Source organism: Pipistrellus kuhlii, unplaced genomic scaffold, assembly GCF_014108245.1.
Source record: "Pipistrellus kuhlii isolate mPipKuh1 unplaced genomic scaffold, mPipKuh1.p scaffold_m20_p_3, whole genome shotgun sequence".
Taxonomy (NCBI): Eukaryota; Metazoa; Chordata; class Mammalia; order Chiroptera; family Vespertilionidae; genus Pipistrellus; species Pipistrellus kuhlii.
The window spans coordinates 35587288-35614144 of NW_023425529.1; the positions used below are offsets into that span (position 1 = coordinate 35587288).

At 35.0% G+C, this 26857-nt stretch overlaps 1 protein-coding gene across 3 annotated transcripts in view; it reads left to right on the plus strand.

The window, feature by feature from the left end:
- The window catches only part of CNTN1 (contactin 1), a 270443-nt gene that overhangs the window by 135578 nt on the left and 108008 nt on the right, over nucleotides 1–26857 (plus strand). For all 3 annotated transcript variants that reach the window (XM_045587921.1, XM_036457218.2, XM_036457220.2), the window contains 6 exons: nucleotides 8334–8468; nucleotides 9819–9851; nucleotides 15030–15162; nucleotides 18705–18877; nucleotides 20924–21019; nucleotides 24078–24284. In XM_045587921.1, coding sequence (XP_045443877.1) covers nucleotides 8408–8468; nucleotides 9819–9851; nucleotides 15030–15162; nucleotides 18705–18877; nucleotides 20924–21019; nucleotides 24078–24284 — 703 coding nt within the window. In that variant the 5' untranslated portion in view covers nucleotides 8334–8407. The remainder of the gene's footprint in view (nucleotides 1–8333; nucleotides 8469–9818; nucleotides 9852–15029; nucleotides 15163–18704; nucleotides 18878–20923; nucleotides 21020–24077; nucleotides 24285–26857) is intronic.

Consider the following 26857-nt stretch of genomic DNA (forward strand, 5'->3'; position numbering starts at 1 on the left):
TACATTTAAGATATTCTTGAGGATCATCTTTTATTCAGTTATTCCACAGAATGACTGATCTGATGAGAAGGCTGAATTTTTTATGTTAAATATATTCTTTAGAATTAGTTGCTAATTATCACTGGTCCTGAGAAAATGATATAGTTACGGTGGCAGTGTTTTTTAAAGTCATTGACAAATAAAAGTGTTTCTGAAAGCCTATAACTATGACTGAAAAAATTGCACATACATTCTCCCAAACTTAATGCATAGACATCATAGTATTACAAAGGGATCAAGAGAATTCTAGTGAACACAGAACTGATATTTCTTTTTCCTTTGCAGCTGCCTTACAATCTAATTGGCATTGCTTATTCACAGGATGAAAGAGATATTTTTAAGTATTTGCTACTGTTAGGAGTGATTGATTTAAAAACAAAACAACGACACTATTTTGGCTTTAAGGGTGTTGCTAGGAAACATAATTTGAAGATGAAAACCCTTACAGAGTTCTCTTCCATCTCATAGCAAAAAAAGTGTCGCGGTAGATGCTCTGATTTAAAAAGCAAACCAACACAGAAAACTAATCTGTTACAGCTGTATCCAAAGGGAGTTTGTTATACGTTCGCTTGAATAGCTTCATTTTTGGGAATAGTTTGTTTCTTTAAGTTGCACCAAAACTTCCATGTATTTATTTGAGTACGGCTAAAATTTTAAACTTAGCCAAAGCCATTTTGGCTCTGTGGATAGAACGTGGGTCTGCGGACTGTAAGGTCCCAGGTTGGATTATGGTCAAGGGCATGTACCTTGGTTGAAGGCACATCCCCGGTAGGTAGTGTGCAGGAGGCAGCTGGTCGATGTTTCTCTCTCATTGATGTTTCTAGCTCTCCTTCCTCTCCTCTCTCATTGATGTTTCTAGCTCTCCTTCCTCTCTGTAAAAAAAAAAAAAAAAAAAAAAAAAAAAAAAAAAATATATATATATATATATATATATATATATATAAAATAAATAAAAAATAAATAAATAAAATAAAAATTTAAGCTTATAATCACACATTGTCAAAAAATCACATTTAAAAGAAATACACTGACAAAAATAAGTGATCTTAATTTTTGCTTTAATAATAATTGCCTGATTGCTAAAATAATGTATATATTCCAAAAGATTTTGGATACAGAGAAAATATAATGAAGGTAGAGATCATTCATTATGCTACCACACAGAACTGTTGGTAATTTCTTCATATTTTATTTCTTCTAAATACTTAGTACATGTTAGCAAAAAATTTTTAAAGGAGTTTAGAGAGTTTTGTTTTTATTTTTGTTTTACACATCCCCTGACTTTTAGCACAGGATTAGTTTAATTCCTTATAGTTATTATAATTTCTTATATACCTTATGTATTTATAAAATCTTATTTTATTTTTTAATACCCACATTTTTCTATTATCTTTTTCCTCTTTTATTTTCTTCTATTTGATTGAGAGTCTTTTTTATACTTTGTATTTTTTAGTTCATGCTCTATAATATTTAGTTCTGCTTTTTCACATAATATAGAATAAAATTTATTTCACTCTGATTCTGATTATTATAAAGCACTTACAAGTATAATTTTAAAGCCTTCGTAATACTTCATTGTACTGTTATAATAACAGAAATGGAGTTAAGACACGTTATTTTATTAGAATAGATTTCTCTATGAGGAATCACTATATCAAATTATCTTGATTCTTTTAAAATCTTAATCCATATTACTAAATTATTTTTAAATGATTGTGTTAATTACAGCTTCTTGTAGCAACATAGAAAAATATTACTTTTGCATTCATACCAACATTGAATCTTATTAATCACAAAGCTATACTAATTTAATCACATAAACATACTGAGCATTTTTTAAATTTTGTATTTTTTATTCACTTATTAGTCATTCATTTAAAAATATATATTTTATTGATTTTTTTTTATAGAGAAGGGAGAGGGATAGAGAATTAGAAACATCGATGAGAGAGAAACATCAATCAGTTGCCTCCTGCCCACCCCCCACCAGGTATGTGCTGGCAACCAAGGTACATGCCCTTGGCTGGAATCAAATCTGGGACCTTTGAGTCCACAGGCCAACTCTCTATCCACTGAGCCAAACTGGTTTGGGCTAGTCACTCATTTTTATTCTTTCATTGAAAAGAGCCAGAAGAATAGAACATTCATCAACCAAAGCACTGACAATTAAATATTATAATGGTACTAGAGGCCTGGTGCATGGATTTGTGCACATTGAAAGGAAACTAATTAGAAGAAATGTTTTAGGTCCAGGGAGAGATTGCAGGAGGGCTATAGAGTATGTCCAGTCCATCTGGCCCAGACCCAATCGGCGAGACCCTAGCACAAGCTCATCTACAGGTTGGAGCATCTGCCCCCTGGTGGCCAATGTGTGTCATAGCGAATGGTTGGACACAGCATATTTAAGCTTTATATATATATATTCTTACAGAATAATTTAGTAATGGAAACTCTTTGCCTCTGGAAGGAATCAAAAGTGCAATTCATGGCATTTAAAGTCCTATAATTTGACTACACTTTTATCTCAACTAATCTTTTGCAAATGCTCCTATGTGTGTAGGCCCAGGCCATGTCAAACTCTTAGGGTTCTCTGAAATGACCTTTACTGGTACTTTGCTGCATTGTGCTTTCACTTTTGCCACTTTCCCCTCTGAATGTGTAGATCTGTCTGTGAAATATAGACCAGTAATTTGCTTTAGCCATTGCTCAGTAAATTTATTCCACAGATGCTAAGTATCCTTACTGTGTAAGGCATGGTGTTAGGCAATATGGTTATAGAAAAATGAATGAGACAATCTGCTATGGATATGCTCTACTCTAGAAAGCCCCTGACTGAATATAAGTACTAGAAAATCAAAGTATAAATTTATGCTGTACTTATGCTGCTGCTAAAAATGTCTCCAGTTGATAGATAACACTTCATATATGTGTATGGGATAATGAATGAATAAATAAAAATTGACATTCACCTACCTTTACATGATTGTTTTATTTTATACTCTTCAAAGAAAACGAAACACATTTTTTTGGTATTTGAACAACATGCAATACACCCTTATGTCTGATGAGATTGAAGAAACATTCAATTACATTCTGTAATATATGTTTCAAAACTAACTTTTTGAATTGTTTTAATTGAGTTGAGGTGCATTAAAAAATAATTTTCTAATGTTGTTACTAAGAATAAAGGCCTAAATTATTTGAGTAGGAATCACTCATCAGTGAACAATTAATACAATGACATACAGTCATGTTACTGATACTGTAAGGTCATTGTATCAGTACAATGATTCAGTCTTCCTTGTCATTTAAAAAGATAGAATGTCAAGAGTTACATCATGCTCTTCCAGGAGGACTGTGCCTTCTGTTTAGTTTCTCTCTTCCTCTGAACAGCAGCTGATAGAAGTTTCAAAATCCTCAGCCTCCTCCCCCCCCCACCCCCCTTCCCCCGGGTGGGCCTCTTGTCAGAAGATAGTAAGATATTACGTGTACCTTTAGATTGGCAAGGTAGAATAAACACCTGCTCTTATATCTGCGGAGCATATCAATTCTGTGGAGAGAGGAGCAGCAGCTAGCATCCTGTCCCGTTAGGGAGAATGGCTTAGAGTGGAGACTCAGAAAACAGACACACAGTAACAATAATATCTTTTTAATAGATATGGCCACCTTGGCAGAGAAATAGAGGGTTACAATAGGGAGATTACAACCCAGGAAGTCTTTAAAGCTCCCAGTGTAAATTGAGTGAGACTTCCAAACTTGGTTTCCTCCCAGGTCTTGTGCTTTTGTGCGTTATGGTGGCTGCAGGAGGTGAGGGAACAAAAGGGCAAGAAGTTTGAAAGTTCTGTCTCGCTGGCAGGGGAATTTTTGCTGCAGTCGAAGCGTTATTAAATCCTGCTCTGGGTTTTTAGATATGATTCACAGGGAAGGCATCACAGAGCACATTGCTCTGTAGTGGCTCTGCTATCTCAGATCACTTTGAACTACAACAAAAGAAGTTAAAAGCACGCTCAGTCATGTCATTATAATCCAATAAGAGGGTCTCATGTAAAAGTAGGAAACCTTCCAGGTAGTAGTCAAAACATAATATCAGAATGCCTTGTTCACTATGATATGGTAAAGTAAATCAGATGTAGTCATAGGCGATATTAAATTCTCACCTATGCAATGTGCCACACAAAAGGACAGGGCAGACGTAATTTTAAGAGGCAGGTTATTAAATGTTGCATATCTTCTGGTCTTTAGAGTGCAGTGGCTAAAGATGTAGCCTGTTTAATTCAGGACACATCTGCACGCTCTCTGTGAGTGGTGAAAATATTCCTAACCTTTAGCTAGCACACTTAATGCAATAGTTCTTGAACTTTAGTGTGCCTACCAATTACCTGGGAAGCTTGGTTAAAATGCTGATACTTCAGCTATTCCCCAGAGACTAATTATTATTGGGAGTTGCTGGTAAATCTATTTTATTAACAAGTACAACCAAATAATGTTAATGTAGGTGGCCCCTACACCTTATTTTGGGAAATTGATTGTATTGAAAAGTATGTTAATCATTGAATTTACAAAATATCGATTCTTTCAATTTAGAGCAAGTATCTTTTTAAAAAAATTAAATAAAAAACTATAGTATTTAAATCTGTCTAGACTAGAAGGACAGACCCTGGCTCTGTTAGTAGCTGTGTGTCTTTGGGCAATCTGTATGATCCCCATAACTCACTCTACCTGCAGAAGTCTCAGAGTTTTGGCAGATAAGATGATATATCGTATAGATTAGTGATTTGTAAACATTTTAGCACACTTGCATGTTATGTTTCTTTACCATCCCCATGACTCTGAGGTTAGCCTGTTACCCTCATTCCTCCCTTTCATAACTTGGTTTCATTCATTTTTCTTTATCCCAATCCTTTCTTTATCCCCATCCCCCTTCTAAAAGATTAGCATTTTAAAAATTCAAAACTAATTTTATCTCTGGGAAATTGTATTTATTCCACCTTAATATTTTGACTTCTGGAATGTACCAAGGACTTTTACTCACACATACCCAAACATAAATCCATAACACACATGATTTAGTCCTCACATTAATTGTGTGAAGAAGGAAGTTAATTTTCTATGGTCCCGACTGGGTGGCTGACACCTCAGGAAGATTAAGTGACTTGGGTAGCAGAGGCAGAATTTCATAGTGAAATTAAAATTTGAAATCTGAAGATAAAATGTCCCCTGGTTTTACAGTGCAGAGTAGAGACAGTGGTGTCTTTTTATCTAGACTAACCTGTGCTTAACTCCAACAAGCTTCCTCTATTTACTGGATCTAGAACTTTATAGCAAATGTTCTTTAGGACCAGATGTAATATAGGACCAGGTGAGCATCATGAGTAAAATTGTAGGTTAAATTTTCTTATTAATTTAGCTTTTCGTGGGCTATGTTAAAGATATATCAGAATAGATTTCTGACATATTCCCAAATCTTTTTTATTCTTTCTGAAACAGAGATGGGGCTATTTTCTAATATATACACTACATAAAGTATTATTTAGTTTTTCTCTACAAATATTTAATCAAAATTTCTAGGATCTTGTTCTCATTGAGTGTAAATTATTCTATAGTAATTAGTTCAATGAAATATTAGTTTATTGTCTTGATGGTACATCATTTAATTATATAGCAGTATGAAATATTTTTTAAATAATTGCTATGGCTACATGATTTTTTGTTGTTTGTTTGTTTGTTAATATATTTTATTGATTTTTTTATAGAGAGGAAGAGAGAAAGATAGAGAGCTATTGTAGAAGCGTCGATGAGAGAGAAACATCTACAAGCTGCCTCTTGCACACCCCTTACCTGGGATGTGCCCACAACCATCATACATGCCCTTGACCAGAATCGAATCTGGGACCTTTCAGTCCGCAGAACTATGCTCTGCCACTGAGCAAAACTGGCTTCGGCGGCTACATGCTTTTTAATGTATTGTTTATGCTGTTTTGAATAATTTATTTGGGTTATTCTCTGAGAACGAAAAAAACAGGAGAGCTAGATGATGTCTTTCCAGCTGAAAAATGAATACCTACACGGATCCAAATTTTTCAAGGGAGAACAGATGTTTAGTTGTCACCTTCTCACATATGTAAAAAAAAAATTGATCAAATTATTTTTTAATAATGTAAAAATTTGTCTGTTGAATATTTTTCCCTTGTAAAAATATTTTAAATATATCCTATTGTGAATTTGACCCATTTTAACTGTTTTCTCCAAGAATTCCACCAACTTTATCTCAAAATAAATGATTTTTCATTTCAGAGTAATCTTTATACCAAAAGGGAAAATATATTTGTCCTGTCCCACATAATATAATTAATATTTTTGTAAGTTTCTGAAAATGATAGGCATCTGGCAAATCAGGATAGAGTGGTTGGATGGGGGTAAATAAGTTCTAAAAACATAAGAAGGATCTTTAGCATGTCATTACAATGCAAGCAATCAGTATCACTTTATTTTCACAACTATAGAAACTGTTGAAATATTATATCTTGAAAATTATAGCACTAAGTATTTTCTTTTAGGAAATGCTCCCAGGCTCATCCTGAATTTATATATAATATCTAACTGTATGTCATGAGATTTTTCCTAGGCTATTACATATCCTTCGAAAACATGAATGAATGTCTTTTTATATTGACACTCCCATTGTATCTCAATTGAAGAGGTCTCTTTCTATGATCCTGGGACATGTTGCTCTCAACAAATTCTAGAAGAAGCAGTTGGATTTTGCAGCCATCAAATAACTTAAATTGAAGAGTGCAGTACCTTCACTCCAATGCCCTGTCTGCCACAGTCAGACCTGTGCCCACCTTGATATTTCTTACCATGCTTTTCATTAAAGTGATTGACACGTCCCCAAGCTTAATAATATACAGATCCAAACAGCTATCTCACTGAACTATTTATACATGCTTCCCATTGATCTGTGAATTTCTTAAGGGTAAACAAATGTCTTTCTTTTTTATTCATTTGTCTATATGCTTGTTCATAGAGGTGGGTTTACCACAAACATGATGAAGCTTAAGTTATGGATCTCCTCATGCACATGAGGCTATTCCAAGGCCCTGGGTGTAATATATAAGGCTTCACCAATATAATCACGTGGTCATAAATTTGGAGGGAATTTATAAAAGTAAGATATCCTTTTTATAGCTTAGTTCGTATTAGTAATTTTCTCCTCTTGCTCTTAAATACAGCTCTCCAACTTTTAATGACTTTGCCCCACAAATCCTAGATTCTCCTTTCCTAACATATGAGGAGCAATTATTTACATGTGTGGAATGAATAAATGAAAGAAGTGAATGGGAACAACTTTATTATTAATTAATATATTTTAACATTTAAAAATCAATATTCTTGGCAAAATTTTTTCACAAACTATCAACAAATAATGCTAGTGTATAATGTCTGAGTTTGTCAAAGCTCTTATACAAACAAATTATTAGTTGAATCTTTGTACCACCAGCCCTTCAGATAAATTCAATCTTTAATCAAAACATTGATATTAAAATGTTTACAACTGTGCAATTTGTATAAAAGATAATATCTCAATTGTTAAACTCAATTGTTAAACTGTTAGAAGCTAAAACATACCAATTGATTGGCTTGCTTATGGTCACACAGTGTCAGTACTATGAGGCAGCTGAGGGCCTGATACTGAATCTACTCTTTCCATTCCTACATGGGGTTTACAAATGTATTTAAATAAACTAAAACAGCCGGCACTGGTTTGGCTCAGTGGTAGAGCATTGGTCTGCTGACTGAAAGGTCCCGGGTTTGATTCCGTCAAGGGCATGTACCTTGGTTGCGGGCACATCCCCAATAGGAGGTGTGCAAGAGGCAGCTGGTCAATGATTCTCTCTCATCGATGTTTCTAACTCTCTATCCCTCTTTCTTCCTCTCTGTGAAAAATCAATAAAATATATTTTTTAAAAAACAAAAAACAAAAACTAGCCATCTTGAAAAAAAAAAAAAAACTAAAACATTGTCTAAACACAAGGAATATAAAGTAGGGTAACGTTAATAATGCTGTTGCACCCAAATGACAAACATTTTTTCTTCCTTTTGCTTCCCTTCTTTCCTTTCCTTTCCTTTCCTTTCCTTTCCTTTCCTTTTCCTTTTCCCTTTCCCTTTCCCTTTCCCTTTCCCTTTCCCTTTCCCTTTCCCTTTCCCTTTCCCTTTCCCTTTCCCTTTCCCTTTCCCTTTCCCTTTCCCTTTCCCTTTCCCTTTCCCTTTTCCTTTCCCTTTCCTTGATGCAGCTTTTAATATTATCCAACTGCCATAAAGCTAAAGCTGTTTTTGAAAATTGCACTTAACCTCTACTGAACACAAGATGAAAATGTGGCTGCTGGTTAGTCACCTTGTGATATTATCTTTTACAACCTGCCTATCAGGTAAGAAATACCCTTTACATGTTATCCATAACTAATGTCTAAATAATCAATGTGTTTGTCCACTTCATTAAGTCTAGTGTAGAAAGTTAGAATATTTTATTTTGACCCCTGGGGTCATGCAAATAAATTAATATATGTCAAGGTTGACTATTTTTAATTTACTTTTTAATTTACTTCAAAATAAAATTTCACAAGACTCAGTCAATCTTATGTAGTGGTATGCTGGTAAATGTGTGATATCAGGTTATCTGGGAGGGGAAAAACACTGCGAATAGCATTTGTCAGTTTCTGGGGGTTAATAGTCCTACTGTAGCCTATTTCAACTTGAAAGCATTTAGTGTAGTTTGGGAAAGATAGTTAACAACTCATCATTATATAGTATTTTCCTATATAGATACAATAGACTTAACTAATCTCATTAGCATAAATAAAAGTAAAATATGGCAAAATGATTAGTACTTGGTTTTAAGCTTTTGTTACCTTTATTTATTTATTTATTTATTTATTAAGTTAATATAATTTATTTTATATTAACTGGCTGGTCAGTCTTATGAAAAACAATTTTAAAATAATCTAAAAATATGTGCAGGCACATTAAGAATAACAGCTTTAAGAATGCTGTAGTTTTTAGGACAAACATATACTATTTTTCAAAGACAAATTTGAAGGATTCAGAAATCTTTTCTGCAAGGAGAGGTATATCATATTTCTCTTTGAAGCAGCATGTTTTCTAACAATCAGTTTTTCTAATACCTCCATCTCTATAACTTTAGTAAATACTTGAGTTGCAATTCATTCAAGACATAAATGGATTCTATCATTTAACAATCCCCATTGATTGCTTAGTGCTGACTTAATGGACATTCTGTTGTATCTTATTTATTATTAAATAACTTAAAAATGCTACTTTATTTTGGGGAGTAATTATTATGAGTTAAGAATCCCCAAAATCTATAATTTAAGCAGTACTTAATAATTTCAATGACATTGATATGACACAGAAATTATACATATATATGTTTGTATGCATATATACTTATATTATGCAAATATAATAAGGAAAATTTTTGTGGTAGGGTTATTTTCACTGTCTTATTTTATGAATTAAATAAAACTAAAATAATTTTATTAGTACTAAATATTCTACTAATTTTGTTGACCATAAATTTTAGCACTACAACTTTAAACTGCAAAGACAAACGTCTGCAAAGCTGTTTTGATACTTTAACCTTAATAGTAAAGAACAGGTAATCTCATTTCATTAACTAGCACCTCAGTAGTTGAGTAATATTTGAAACCACAATTTGAAGAATTGCTTTGAGATTAAAATATTTTCTCTTTCATTTTTAGAGTTTACATGGCACAGAAGGTATGGTCATGGAGGTAAGTTGATGAAAGCGTACATTTTAAAAATAACTTTCTCAAATCAATCATATTTCATCTCTGCCTTAGGCTACAAACTCTATAAACTTAAAGCGAAATGGTTAATGTTAAAACCATTGGAAATTTTGTAAGAAGCTTTATCTGAAGTCATAAGGCAACATGTAACTGCCAAAATAAATGAATGGATACAACATAAATATCCTATTAGAGCAGTGATGTTCAACCCTTTTCATCTCATGGCATACATAAACTAATTACTAAAATTCTGAGGAACACCAAAAATATATATATATTTTTTGCTGTTCTGAAAAAAAGATAGATATAATTTTGATTCAGTTACACTGGATGGCCATTTTGGTGTTGGCTGGCTGTAGCCATTTTTTTTTATATGACATTCTAAGGGAAAAGAGGTCCATGCCCCTGACTAAATAATCAGGTATCACATGTTTTAAAAATTTCTGAGGCACAGCAGTTGAAAATCACTGTCTTAGAGGCTTGCAACAGATGGATAATACTCAATGTAGCCTGTGTTGTTCTTGTATTCTTTGTAATAATATTTGCTACTAAATTTTGAAACAATATTTTAAATGTTATAAAAACCTAACTTATTTTTTAATAAGTAAAAAAAAAATAACTTATTAGACATTGCTGACAGAGAGAGACAGAGAATGAGAGAGAGAAAAGAGAGAGAGAGAACTAAAGGTACTCTAAAATTCAGATTAAGGAGTCCAAAGAGGTTGCAAAATGTATTGTTTGTTGTTATAGACTGTATTAATAACCCTGTGCAGACCTACTTCAACCACTGAACAGTTCTTGCCAGAAATAGAGGCAGTATGATATGGTGAAGAAATCAGAGCCTAGAGTAAGACCAACCTGGGAGTTGCATTTGCAACCTGGTATTCACTCACAACATAGTCTTTTCAACTATTCAACTTCCATAAACCTCTAATTTCCAATATGCAAAAGTCACAGGATTCTTATGAAGACTTAAAACTAAGAAAAAGATGTGGCAATAGATTCTAGCACAGTAACTACATAATAGGCGCTCAGTAAACACAGTAAAACTGGTAACATAAAAGCCACTGCTCAGTAGTGAGGAGAGCGAATACTCAGGAAGAATCACTGAGCAAACATGGCTACACCTTCCATGATGCAGCAAGGATATTCATGCCTGGATATTCATAAAAAGCAAGGATATTTATAGAGAGCTCCCACTTTTAGGTGGCTATAAGGATTAAGAGAAAGGAAAATCTTAGCCTGAATTCCACCAAAGCTATTTTTGTTTCTACCTCATTAGTCAGGAATCACCACATGTAGGCCATATATATATATATATATATATATATATATATATATATATATATATATATATATATATATAATCATTATGTGGACTTAAAGAACCTTACCATAGAATAGGGAATAAGAAAAGTTAAATAACAGATATATAAGAAAAATATAAAAACCATTTTTGCCCTAGCTGGTTTGGCTCAGCGGATAGTGTCCACCTGTGGACTAAAGGGTCCCGAGTTCAATTTCAGTCAAGGGCACATGCTGGGGTTGTGGACTTGATCCCCAGTAGAAAGCATGCAGGAGGCAGCTGATCGATGATTCTCTCTCATAATTGATGTTTAATCTCTCTCTCTCCTCTCTCCCTTCCTCTCTGAAATCAATAAAAATCCTGTATAATAAGAGAGGAATATGCTAATTATCTGTTATGCCTTGAGGCATAATGACTAACTGCATAATGACCAGATCAGGGATCTGCAGGAGAGTGGGGCAGTGAACTACAAGTGGGTAGCAAAAAATTACAGGAGGGGGCAGGGCAGTAAGCTATGAGGGAGGGGAGAGGAGAGAGAGAGGTGGGGGGAGCTACAGGATTTGTGCACAGGGCTACTAATGTATATATATAAAAAACACTTTAACTACTTTGAAGAATTGGGAAATGTTTAATGCTGGAGCTAGTAGGTAAGTATTTCAAATGCTAGAAATGGAGCTAATCTTAAAGTCAGTAACACAAATGAAAGTACAGGATTGGGAAAATAAGGAGTGTATTAAGTCTATATTTTAAAGAACACTTGTTCCGCAGGTTGTTCATAGGAATTATGTTAGAAAGGACATAATTGTTCATTTAATTTGGGAAAGCCTAGTTCATTAAAGTTTAACAGTGTATTATGAACTTTAGATAGTACTTAAACTACTTCTATAACAAGTATAATACATGTATTAGTTGCCTAGGACTGCCATCTGCAAACTGAGTGGCTTGGTAAAACAGAAAATAGTCTCATAGCTCTGGAGGCTTGGAAGTTCAAAACCAGTGTTACCCGGGCCATGCTCCCTCTGAGCTTGTAGGGAAGGCTTCTCCCTGACCCCTCCCAGCTTCTGACATTCCCAAGCTTAAGGCAGCATACATACACAGACAGAAAGGTGGGTGTGAGAATATCCCCAGTGATACAAAACAAGGTTTAGAGGCTTAAGGGGTGGACCATGTGCCAAAGACATAGTTGCTATGAAGACATGTGGTAGGCTCTTCCTGGGTGGGTAAAGCCATACAATAGAAAATTTAGTCAACTTAAGCTTCCTGCTAACCTGACCTGGTCTTTGTTCTGAGTAATTGCTGCACATTCTTGAGACCAACTCCTTTCCATTTTAGTTATGATAAATTACTATTGTTTCCCTATTACCTGCAATCCGTTCCTAGCAGATTGGGGCACCAGAGCATTTAAAGCTCCAATCCTAAATGTCCTTGTTCTCTTACCGGAGAAGAAAAGCTGACAGCAGAGAAGAGCCTGCACTGTCTGGAAGAAGTATGCTTTGAGAGAGTTGAAATAGTTACTGTATTTCAAGAGAGCTTGTAACACAGGCCATAACCCTGTTACAGCATTGTCAACACTGTAAAAAAGCCAATATTCGACTCTGTTCAAGTTTTTTTCACCATTGCTTTTTTCTAATAGATTTTTCTCCCTGAGACTCTTTTTACAATAAATATAATTATGTAAGATTATGTTTGATAACCAACAGATTGAGATGACATTACAGAATGAGAAATAGAATTTGTTTAAAAATGGATGTAAAATGAATAAAAAATTACTCTCAAGCATGAATTGTAATTACACTTTCCAGAAATAACATAGAATAGCAAGATGACACTGGACCATTTCCACACAGTGAGAGGTGAATCATCCCATTTTAGATCGTCCTACTACCTGATGATAATAATCTCGAAGCTGAGGATGGTGCGGGAAGAAGCAGGAGACTGTAACTGTGACAGCAAATATTCAGATATGACTTCTTTCTTTCGTGTTAATCTTTTTGTGAAACGAACTTCCTCCTGCAATAACTTATAATCATATTGTAGAAAATAAATGAATTTGCATTAAGAGCAGATAAAATAGTGTGATTTTAGTTTTTGTTTTCAATTATGTGAGAAAAGTCACTTATAATTTTGTTCTCCTTTTCAGAGAGTCTACCCACTAAGAAAAAGGGAATATACTTTAAAAAGAATAATATATATTGAAAACATGATAATAACCTATTTTTTAAATTTCTTGTGGCCTAAAAATGACAATTTGTGAAAAGCACTTGTCATTGAGAGAAAAAATAGCATTAATTGCTGACTATAAGCCAGGTCTTCCATATATGGTCTCAAAATAATTATCACAATAATCTAATGAGGTATATTTTATTATTCTCCCCATGGTATGGAGGTTAATAAATAGGCTGGGAGATGCACTGTTAAATACAACCAAGGCAAGATTTAAATGACTTAATTAAGCTTTTAAGGGAAATGAACAAAGCTCTCATCCTCAAGGTTGATGCTAGAGCAGATACAATAAATTGGAGAAATGAGCCATAGTTTGGATCTAGAAAATGTACTCAGTGATTTCTTGTAAGAATATGCCTGTTTCCTAGCCATACACATCAGTATTAATTCATTTGGGACATATGACTCTTAGCTCTGTTCTGTAAATGTTGTCATAGTGATGTTGTGGAGTGATTCTCTTCTCCTCCTGTGGCTGTGAGATATTCCTCTTCTTGTCCAGAGAGGATGCACTGTCAGGAACAACTGCTTTCCAATGTGTGTGTGTGTGTGTGTGTGTGTGTGTGTGTGTGTGTGTGTATATATATATTTTTTTTTTGACGGATTTTAAACCAGTCGACCAGTTTCCATATTCATGTTAATTTGTTGATTGTTCTAGATGTTGCTAAGTACCTGTGTTGGTCACATGTTTAGGAAAAAAATAAGAACTAACACAGGAAAGGAACAAATTTCCACAGAGCATTTAGAAATTAATTTATTTTGCTGTTCAAAAGTTGTTAAGTCCTTATTTGTTGCAGACTACTACACAGATAGCAAAGAAGAGCATTATACCAAGATTATGGACACAGCCACCTGTCCCCAAGAATTTACAATCTAGTGGAACAGAAAGCTATCAAACAGTAGTGCTAGCCTGTTTGGCTCAGTCGATAGAGCATCAGTCCTTGGACTGAAAAGTCTTGGGTTTGATTCTGGTCAAGGGCACGTTCCTCTGTTGCAGGCTTCATTCCTGGCTCTGGTGGGGATGTGTGTGTGTGGGAGGCAACCAATTGGTGTGTCTCTCTCACATCAATGTTTCTGTTTCTCCCCCTTTCTTCCACTCTCCCTAAAAATCAATGGAAAAATATCCTCAGTTGAGGATTAACAACAACAACAACAAAGAGAATCACAGGATAGGTACCATACGCTGGACAAAGAGTTATGAGGATACAAATGAGCTAGGCCAGGTGGGATGTGACTTCTTACAGGAGTGGACTCTGGCTAAGTCATAAAGGACCGCACAAATGTTGATGCTGATTGTGGAAAAGAGCCTCACGTGCAAAGCTCAGAGGCGTGGAAACATGACTTGTTTGAGGGCTGTGTGCAGTGAAGCATGGCCTCGCAGAGTGCTTTGGGAGGAATGATGCGAGATGGGCAGGACATTTAAAAAAAAAAATAAAAACCTAAATGTTTTCCTCGGGATTATAGAAGCAAATTATCTTCAGTCTGAATAAAAATAGAAATTCTGTTCTGACTTGTTTTTTCCTAAAAACAAAAACAAACAAAAAACCTTTTTAATATCCCCAATTTTATTTTATTTTATTTTATTTTTTTTTACTTGTAAACCAGCACAATGTAAAATAATTTCATTTTCATTACAGTTTCTGAGGAAGACAAAGGATTTGGACCAATTTTTGAAGAGCAACCAATTAATACCATTTATCCAGAGGAATCACCAGAAGGAAAAGTTTCACTCAACTGTAGGGCACGAGCCAGCCCTTTCCCAGTTTACAAGTAATGTTCTGCCCTTCCTTTTTTCCAAATGGGGTAGTGAACTAGGGATTACAGGTCAGCATCGGTGACCAGTGCCAACTGAGACAGCTGTGCTGTAAGGCTTTCTACAAAGTCCAGGGACATTAACAAAAATGTTGGCAGACAAGTGATTTTTAAAAAGTTGTTAAATGCCTAAGGAGATATTTCAATAGTAATTTTCTTAAACATAAGCAAATAAATAATTTACTTACTAATTTCTGCAAAAAATAAAGCCAGTACCATTTGACATTATCAATTTAAAAATTGTGTGATGGAAATCATATTAATCATACAAAAGGTTATATGAAGATCATGCACATATGAAGATAAAATGTTCATATATGTATTGGCCTAGATAACTTATACCTACAAATGATGGATAACATTTCTATATTAACTTCATTTAAAGTGCTTGCATAAATAATTCTAGAAAGCTACACATTTTATTCAATAGTCTCGAATATATGTCCAGACAACACAGCACATTTCTTAAATGCCTCTACCTATTGAACAATCTATATAAATCTTTTTTTCCTATTTTTATGGGGTACCTATTGATGATATAAAAAATAACTTTTTAAAAAATATAACAATGAGTTTTTCTGCTTCGGATGGTTCAGAAAAATACATTAAGAGTTTCTAGCCTGATGCAAAAAATAAGATTCAAAAATTTAACAGATGCCAATGGATTTGAATTTCACGTATAGAATGGTTCCATGAAGACAAAGCAAGTGATTGATGCAGAAATTGGGGCTCTAGTATGTTAATGTCACCTCACGTAATTGAAGGTTGTCATTAAACAAGGTTGATTTTAATAGTAGATTTTTTCCCTGGATATAAAATTGGCTTTTCTATTGTTATAAAAAGTTGCTATCAAAGAGAATACCACTTTCCCCCATTTAATTCTAATTAGACTCATTTTTACTTGCCTCTGGCTATAATAAAATTATTCTTAAAACAAAATATATGAATTTAGAAACCACATCACTATCCCTTTTAAATTATTTTTATTGTTTTAATTTCATGCATGGGAGTGCAATATAAGTATATATGTTATAAATTATACTTTGTTTTGAATATATTTGATGGAATAGACTTATTTCTACCCTTAAGCCATACATAATGGGAGTTTATGGACATGGAACAGTATCACCAGTAGGAGCTGTAGAGGAGATCTAATCCAAGCACATGATTTTATAGGAGAGGAAGCTGAGCCCTGAATAAGTAAATTAACTTTCTTCAACATGAGTAAATCAGAGACCCAGGACTGAAACACAGGTTTCATGATTTTCAAAGAAATGTATAATGTTTAGTAGTTTGACAGCATCTCAAAAGCTATATCCGTGGCTCTTATTCTGTGGCTTTGTGTCCTTGACTTGCGCACATAGAACCTTAGCATATCAGGCTGGAAAGGAGGCAAACAGACACAAGAGTTGTTGTAGTCAGTGTTCTAAAAACATGTGCTCCTCCTTGCTGCCCTCCCAATGCCACCCCTATCCCCACAAACACAGAAGCAAAACTTTGGAGAACTATAGTTTCGTACATTGCTATTAGCTCCCCCCTAAATCCCCCTCCCTCCAGTCCCATTAAGTGTTCTTACCAAAATTTCAAAAATAAAGATAAGAAGCACAACTTCGCTTGGCAAACACCCCTCCCAAGGTGGCACGGCACAGAAGTTGCCAGGACAAGTGGGGCCTGACTCTACACATTAATGTAGAGCTGGCAGGGAAAAGCATGTGTCTCGTTTGTTATGAAGGCTGTCTGCCGTCCACAGCATAATTAGGAAAAAAATATTAGCTAAGGATTTAGTTTGTCTGATGGGAAAGAGCATTTGAAGTTTTAAAAATTTACTTAATAGTTGGGGCAAGTCTTACTAACTTAGTCATTATGCAATTTGTCATTAGTAGTTTTATATCTGTGGCACATACTGTGATAATTTGTTATTCCTGGTAACATCCTAAAAAGTATAACAGTGAAATAAGCCTTCCACTTCCCAGCCTTAAGGATTTTGTTATTTGTTTCCCCAAATAACAAGGGCTCAGATAAAATTGCATTTAATGATGTGTGAGGGGGATTACAACAATGTTGTGGGTGTTTCTGAAAATTAAAGAGACCAGTGAACTTACCCAAACACAGCAAAACCTGATTATTATATGACATGAAAGGCAGAATCAGATCCCCTGGGTGGAAGCTAAGGCAATAAACTGGAGTCAACGTACTGTTTTGGGGAAAGAAACAAAACAAAACTTAACAACTGGAACTGCCCAAAGGGAAATCCATTCATTCACTTTGCAAAGGCTAAGCAGTTTGACATTGGATGATTCAAACAGAGACAAGAGTGCCATCAGCTGGGGAAGGGAGAGGATTTTACTGGTTGGCAATTTGGTAATTTTTTAAAACACAAAGCAAGGTTTTCCATGTTTGCTTTGAAATCATGTGCTTCATTGTAAAATTTAAAACTAAGAATGTTCCAAATATTCTTAGGCCTCTTTGCCAAGATTCTGACCCTAATCAGAACAGTGCTAGGAAATAACTGCAACCACAGTCCCTATTTAACCATAGCTCTTATCTTACAATTTTTAAAAAAATATATTTTTATTGATTTCAGAGAGGAAGGGAGAGGGGAGAGAGATAGAAACATAAATGATGAGAGTCATTGATTGGCTGCCTCCTGCATGCCCCCTACTGGGGATCCAGCTGGCAACTGGGAGCCCCTGACCTGAATGGAACCCAGGACCCTTCAGTCCACAGGCCAACACTCTGTACACCGAACCAAACCAGCGAGGGTGATAGCTCTTATAACACTGTGGAAGACAAGGAACCTTAAGGATGAACCCTGATACAGAATCACTATAAAATTATGCAGGTGGGCAGCTTAATTGAAAACTACTGTCCACATGCATTCTTCTTATCATCCCACCGGGAAAGTTGGATTCCTGTTTCTAGTCAATTTATTTATAACATAATCCCCATATCTACAATACTACATCTGTGGCTTGGAAACCAAAACTCAATTGATTTTTATCATTTTCAATTTATGTGATAGACCTCTATGGTCAGATTATGACATTACGAAGAAAATCCTGATTTCAATTAGTTTGTTTTATTGAAAAATTCTGACATATTACTTTATATTTTATTTCTCTCAAAGTAATGCTTTTAATATTTAAACACCATACCCATGTATGCATGAATTGAACTAGTGCAAAGATGGGCATCATTTATAAACCATGTATATCAGCTAAGAAACCAATTTATCTAGAAAATTAAATATAGTATTTATCCTTTGAGATGCTTCATGAAAAAAAGTGGAACTATTTCATGCACCTGAATATTTACCTTTCTGTGCCTGAGCTAAATTATAAATCATGAGCCCAGAATATGCAATTATAACATGTAAAGAAATACCACAGCGAGCCATCTATTTAATTGCCCGAATTCGCAATGAGCTGTCCCCATATTAATTTAGAATGATATTAGCTATGCAAGTTCATCTGAATGAAATGTATTACTTTTCCTCATAGATGGAGAATGAATAATGGGGATATTGATCTGACAAATGATCGGTACAGTATGGTAGGAGGAAACCTTGTTATCAACAACCCTGACAAACAGAAAGATGCTGGAGTCTACCACTGTTTAGCATCAAATAACTACGGGATCGTCAAGAGCACTGAAGCCACCCTGAGCTTTGGATGTAAGTAATTGTAACCTTACAAAGCACAAGTATGGTTTGGAGGAGTAAAATTTAGATGTTATCATAAGAGTTCAACAAGAGGAGCAATAAGGAAGAAAGGAAGTGAGAGGAAGTGTCTATAGATTGGTCTATCGTGATTAGTGGGCCTTAGTTGTGTGGAGAGGAAAAAAAATATGCAGGAGAGCAAAGCATCCTGAGAGGTATTATAAATGCACTTGAAATAGTGAAAGGTAACATTAGAAAATAAGCTAAGGCCATATCCTGAAAGATCTTGAATAAGTTTCTAAAGATTAGCATCAATGGAAATGTATTCTCCATGGGGGTGATGCCACTCGAAAGAGAGTGAAAGTTGGTTCTTGGTGGGGAGAAACCATCTTGGATATTATAGCATACTGGTTTGTGGCTCTCCAAAATGCAACCCTACCTGACAAAGTCTCACCCCTTCTTTTAATTTATTTCATTGTGAATAAATTAAAGCATGATTTAATCAAATCAGTTGTTTTAAATTTAAATTAAATTAAATGTCTCTTTAGGTGGGCAATAATAAAAAATATTTTGAGAAACACTGTGCTGAGCTAACAGAAGTTGTTCTGAAGGGATATTGTGCCTCAGGGGAGGAGCTGGCCTCCAGGTGCTGCAGTATGTGGTGTATAGGTCAGCATTTACATCTTTTGGAAAGTTGATTATAGGATGAAAATGATGTTTTAAGAGGATCCACATGGTAGTGATTACTGGGAGGCAATGAAACAGGGTAAGGAAAAAGTCAGATTAAGTTGGGTGTGACAACAGTGGGACTGTAAGTAATAAACAATCCTTGTAGAAATAATCGACTGATCGCATTGCACTTAACTAAATACATTTTATCTTTATTTATTTTTGAAATATATTTTTGTTGATTTCAGAGAGGAAGGGAGAGGAAGAGAAAGAGAGAAGCATCAATGATGAGAGAGAATAATTGATTGGCTGCCTCAGCATATGCTCTACTAGGGATTGAGCCCTCAACCCAGGCATATGCCCTTGACTGAAATTGAACCCAGGATCTTTCAGTCCACAGGCCGATGCCATATCCACTGAACAAAACTGGCTAGGGCAACTAAATATATTTTTAAAGGAAGTCTAATCAAATGGTAGAAACATTCTGTTCTATTTAAAGAATGGAATGGGAGCAAATAAAACCAATTTAAAGGGTGGTTTTATTTAAATGATTTTATATGCAGAGGTCATGGTAAGTTATGTTGAAATATCAACTAAGTATCTGAGGTTGGGGGTGGCATTGAAGTGAGACATTAGGACTAGATATGATATTTAGGTTTTTCTGGACAAAGTTAACAATTAGGAGGATGACTTTTCCGAGATATAAATATATTGAGAGAAATAACAATTAGATTTCATAATTTGAGTACTGATGACAGATACGGAATGAGGCAAGGTGGCAACAGAATGAACTACAGTAAAACTAATGAAAAATCAAATAGTAGAGCATGCAGAAACCAATAAAAATGTGAGTTCCAAATAAATACATAGGGAAGAGTCAAAGAAATGAGAATGGAGGAAAATGCAGAACTTGAAAAGGGCCGAGAGATTGCTGACTTTCATGTTTCTCACCTAGGATCCTGCCTTTCACCCTAATTCCTTCTCCACCTTGGAATCCTAACTCAGAAAGGGAAATATACCTTTCAAATAAGTCCATGCCTCTAAGTTCATTGCTTTCTTTGGTAGATCTCTGGTTTTGTCTGTTATCCTTGTATTTCCAGATATTCTTATTGAGAGTTTTCCTAAAGGTGAAGCAAAAGTTTAGGATATCTGGAATTTTTAGGGTTGTCAGAAGAGTTATGTTGGCTGCTACCAGTATCTGTAAGTTCAGGTTCCCCACAGAAGTCTGTAGTGTATGTAAATCTACCACCAAGAAACAGGGAATTGACTTTGGTTTCACCAAACTATCCGAGAAGAACTATCCCAAGTGAGTTAGCAGGTGAAAGGTGAACTTTAATCACTATCTCTGTTGACCAGAGAGAGTGAACACTTCCTTCTTGTTTTCATAATTAGATCTTGATACTTTCCCACCTGAGGAACGTCCTGAGGTCAGAGTGAAAGAAGGAAAAGGAATAGTGCTTCTCTGTGATCCTCCATACCATTTTCCAGGTAACTTTCTCTATGACTGTGAGCATCTATGGAATGAACTGGGCAAGCTTTAATTTTCTTAACAACAATGGTACATTTATAATTAAATTGGACTCAATATAATATATCATGTACTAGTGATTGGAAAGGGTGTTTTCTTTGGTTCTTTAATTACTTGGCCCTTATCCCAAAGATTTATGATCGTTTCTGTTTATAAATAATATTCTCAAAAATGTATACACACTTTGACAGCTGATAGTTCAATTTTAAAAATGAAATGTATTTTAATAAACACTGCCTTTATAATTAATTATTCAACGTGCATCTATAAATTTTGGGGACACATTATATATGTTAGATTGTGTTCCCATTAATATTTCTGTTACACTGGAGAAAATATGGTAGACTTTCTACAAATTACTACTGAAATAAACTGGTACTGAGGAGTGATGTGTAATTAGTCATTTTATTAGCAATTTAACATCTACAATATACTGTGAACTGTAATTAGACATAAGAAAGGGATAAAGACATTAGGAGCACCAATCTGCAAGAATAATCACCTAATTTAGAAAGGAGATAAATTAAGTGTTACCTGTTACAAGACGCAAACTTTGAATACATGTTTTCAGTAATTTGATATAGCTGTAATAAAAGCTGCCGAAGTTGGACATTTCATATATTTTCTTTTTTGTTGTTATTGTTAATCCACATTCGAGGATATATTTCCATTGATTTTTTTAGAGAAAATAAAAGGGAAAAGAGAGAGAGAGAGAGAGAGAGAGAAACAGAGAGAGACACATCAATTGGTTGCCTCCCTCACACACTCCAATGAGTGATGGGGATCAAGTCTGCAACCAAGGAATTGAACCTGGGACCTTTCATCGGTGGGCTGACACTTTATCCACTGAGCCAAATTGGCTAGGTCTTTATATATTTTCAATAATTTTCACTTGTTTTATTTATTATATTTGTCTTGAAGCAATATAGAAATATCACTTTTTCACACTGGAGAACTGCTTTGTATGTTTAATATTCTTATAGTTCTAATATTATGCCATAAATTATACTGGGATCAAACCTGCAGCCTTGGCATATGGGAACAAAACTAACCAAGTGAGCCAACTGAGCTAACTGGCTAGGGCTAGTCCTCAGTATGTATTAAATAAGTGGAGAATTCTCATCGGGCATTAAATCAGCCAGAGCGATTGCTGAATAGTCCAATACTTATGTTCATACACATATCATCATGATAATTTCACTGACCTAGTTTTTTTTCCTTAAAAGTTCAAATATATAAACATTATTCCATTCTTCTTTACTCATTTCTTATCAGGGGAACACAAAACACAATCTTAAATTTTAGAGAAATTGAATAATAGCGTGGTAAAATGGGCTGACCAAAGTTAGTTTAGAATTAAAATGCAGGTCTCCATATTCACATAAATATTGAGTACCCAGACTATTCTGAATACATTTTGTGTGTGCTGTCTTGAAAGCAGTGTAAGTTTAGAAAAATTTTTGTAAGGAAATCTATATTTTTCTTTACTTTTTATTTTTCATTTTTTGGAATTTAATTGTAATCAGAAATCATGGCAACATATTGAGTTATGTTTTTAAATGAGAATAGGAAAAAATTATTTCACAAATCATATATTTACAGTATGTTTTACAATTTGCTCCAGTATCTTCTTGAAGCAAAGATTACATGGCATTATTTTCTGCCCAATTTCAAGAACCCAATTTAGCAGTTTAAGCTGTCCCCTAAGTTTCTTCCTATCTTGATACTTCTGTGTTTTGTACCTCACCCTAAATCAGCATAAGGATAACTATTAAAATGATAGAATTATTCACAGGTATAAATGTCCAAAAAGATATATTCTAATAATAACTTTACATTGGAGAATTATGGTGGTTTAATATTTTGTTCTCTTTGAGCTCTACAAATACTTTCTATTTATTTTGATAATACAAGTGTACCACTTCTGTCATTTAAAATTTAAAATTAAGAAGAAGCATAATGTAATCATCTTCATTTACTTCCCTGATTGTATAAGTTGCTGAAGAAAATTACATAGCTAATCTAAATGGAAAGCCCTGGGTTACTATGCCCAAGAAATTCTTGTAGGTTTCCATAGTCAGCTCTCTTTTACACTCCCTATGACAGCTGTACCAGTCACGGTGAACTCCCTTAAGCAACAGGGTAGTGTGTCATCTCACATCTAACATCCGATCTAACTTGACATAGAGATCCCCTCTTATAATCTTCCTAGTAGCATCACATGGTCATGGCCTTTTCAAGGGCATCAGCATTTTGTGACTGAGAAGTATGAAATGCCCATAGTTCCCTATTGTGCATTCCTGCTGGGCATGACACCCGGGGAATCTTCCCTCAGAGTATGAGGGGGAGATAGGAAGATAAAACTGCATGAAAAGGAGCAAATTCATGAAGAAATTCAACTTTTGGTCACACCAGTCAGTAGGTTTAGCCAAAGGAATTTCCTGAGGTACCATATGGTATGCTTCCTAATATTTAACAAAACCAGTAGCATGCATTTTTTCTCTGTTTCTGTGATTTTTACTTTTTAGTGTGACCAGAACAGGTTATATAAACTCATTTCTAAATCTATAATTTACAATAGGAGCACAAAAACAAAAAAGACATAAAGCCACAGTATGGTTAATAATATTGATTTTATTTTTAAAATGCAGGGAGGGAAGTGGGTCATGAGTTTTGAATAATCAGACTTTGATTTAAAAAAATCCAGTTCTACTTAATAGTCATGAAATTTTAAGCAAGACATTTAATCTCTCTGAGTTTCATTTAGTCCATCAATGCATTGGAAGAATATTAGTAGTCCATAAAATAATTGAGAAAGAGAGATATAATTGCTTAGCAATATGCTTATATTCACTCACACTATAATAGCTTTGAGGAAATTTGCACTGTCTTGTCTTCCTTCCAACATCTGCTCTATAATAGCATAGATTAGATTATGTTCTAGGTTATTACTAGATAATGAAGTCTTTGCTTTTGGAGATAAGTTTAATATTTATTAGACAATATGTTTTTTTCTAGATGATCTTAGCTACCGCTGGCTTCTAAATGAATTTCCTGTGTTTATCACAATGGATAAACGAAGATTTGTATCTCAGACAAATGGCAATCTCTACATTGCAAATGTTGAGGCATCAGACAAAGGCAATTATTCCTGCTTTGTATCCAGTCCTTCTATTACAAAGAGTGTATTCAGCAAATTTATCCCACTCATTCCACTACCTGAACGTAAGTATTTTATTTGTTATACTAGAGGCCTGGTGCACGAATTTGTGCACATTGAAAGAAAATTAATTAGAAGGTGGCCGGTGGGACGGGACTGGGCAAGAGGGGCCGGACATGCCCTGGAGCCAACCTCCCAAAGTCCCTCTCCAGCCGGCTGCACTTGGGGCTCAAAGGGGCATCTGCGGAGTGAGTGGGTTTCCTCCAGCAGGTGGGTCTCTCAGCCTGGCCTGCAGGAATCAGGCTGAAACCAGCAATCCAACATCCCCCAACGGGTCCTGGAGTGCAAGAGGGCATTCTGCAAAGTTGCTGTTGCTCAGCAGTTCCTGCACTGAGCATCTGCCCCCTGGTGGTCATTGTGCATCATAGCTACTGGCCAGTCACTTAGTCTTTTATATATATTATATATAGAATATAGATTCTGTTTTTGCAAGGTTATCTGCTTCTGGAATACCTAGTGTAATGAAAAGAAATATCCAGTCAGGAGATGCACTGGCTGCTCAGTCAGGGCAAACTAAGGATGCTCACTTTAAGAGTATTGGTCCTTCCTTAGCTTTTTCAGTAGAGGTGATGAGCATCATGAAAGTAACCTAAGATGGCAGAGTTCGGACTGACTGCATCTAGTTCAGGAATGCAAAGTATTGATTTATTAGCCAAATATCAGAATATTAATTCCAAGGGAATCACGACATCTGCTTGTTTTCATGGTCATTCACACAATTTAGAAAAGATTTCTTTTCTAAATATTCCAACTCCCCTCCATTCCTTTCTTTCTCTGTCTTCTTTTGTTTTCAGTGTCAACAATCTTCAGTAACCCAAACAACTTTCTATTTACTAATCCAAAGGAAGTTTTCAGTCTAATTCTGTGACACTATTGGTTTCTTCAGCCTCTCTGGAACTATCCCTTCTTTGCCCAATTTTCCTTCGTCCTTCCTATTTCCACTCTTCATCTCCCACTTGCCTCCCAGACAAATTCTATGCAGATCTTTCTCTTTTTTATATTTCTCTCTAATCTTTTCTAGATATTCTCACCCATTTACACATTTCCACAGTCACTTGAGGCAGGTGGCTCCCAATTAACATTTCAAAAAAATTTCCCTGTGTTTAGAGTCTTTAATTTTATCTGCTGCCTGGATTTTTCACAGAGAAGGTGCTCAAGGATATTCAGCTCACAATGTTTCAAACACACCTAAATCTCTTCTGGTATTCTTATTCCTAATTTTAACAATCTCATTATATTTCTACCATCTCAGGGTAGCATTTTTTTTTTTTTTTTTTTTTTTTTTTAGGGTAGCATTCTTAATCAACTCCTTTCCTCCCCTCATCTTCAGGACAGTGAGTTTAGTGGTTTTCAGTTAGTAAGCACTTAGGACATTTGAGGAAAATGTGGAACCCCAAGATGCTGATTCAGCAGGCCTGGGAAGTGTCCCAAGAATCTGCAAGTTCAACGAACATCCCAGGTGATTCTGATGAGTTAGATATTTAACCTACATCTTGAGAAAACATTGATCCAAGAGTAGCCCTCTGGATTCTCTAACACACCACTGAGATCTCTTCTTCCATTTCTGTTCCCTCTGTGAGTGTTCTAGATCAGACTCTCATCTTTTTTCTTTATAAATTTATGAAACAATCTTCCTTAGATCTCTAACTCTATCCTATATTTCTCTTCTCCATCCTTAAAAACTACCAAAAAGGTCTTCTCCCTAAACCAAAGGTAAGATTTATAATAATTCTTATACCAAACCTGTTGGTAATTTCAAAAGATTTAATATCACAGTTAAAAGCCTTCTAGATTGGTGTTCAAGATCATCTTTAACTACATCTACTTTAACATAATTTGAATTGCTAGATCTTTTCTTTTTTTAATTCCCTGCACACATCTGGAGCTTTGTCATAATATGCTATTTCCTCAACCTGGACTAGTTCAGTTCAAATGCCTTCCTTACCTGAAATAAATTCCCATACCCACATCCAATTATCTTTCTTGGCTCCTACTTTTTTTTAATATTATTTATTTCCATTTTGGCTTATATTTCAGGTGATTGTGTATTTCCTTGTCTCCTTAGTATCATATGGTATAAAGTACACAGTCACATGTGATCCTAAACAATGTACTTCACCTTTCTGAGCCAATTTCTTCCCCAACAAAGGAACAGTACATCTTTTAGGACTGATGTGTTACATAAATCGGTCAATGTACCTGCATTTATGAGCACAGTGAAGTCTGAATAGACACTTTCTTTCCTTCTTTCTCTTTTATCTTCCCTCTTTTCAACTACTTCCCCTTTGCCTTATTCTCCATGGACACTTATTTCTCCCTTTCCCTCTCCTTCTTTCCTTTCTTCCTTTTCCCTTCTCTCTTGTTTTCTTTCTTCTTTCCTTTTCTTCCTAAGACCCATGTAGCACCCAGAACAATAGTTGACATGTATATTTGATGTGCCCTAAAGAATTCTTGAAATTTTTTTAGTGAGTTGAATCAGATTGATTTACACAGCTGTCAGATGCGCCAATGTGATAGAAAATGCTTGACAAGCTTAATACTATATACATAATATGCATAAAAATAAATCTACACATTG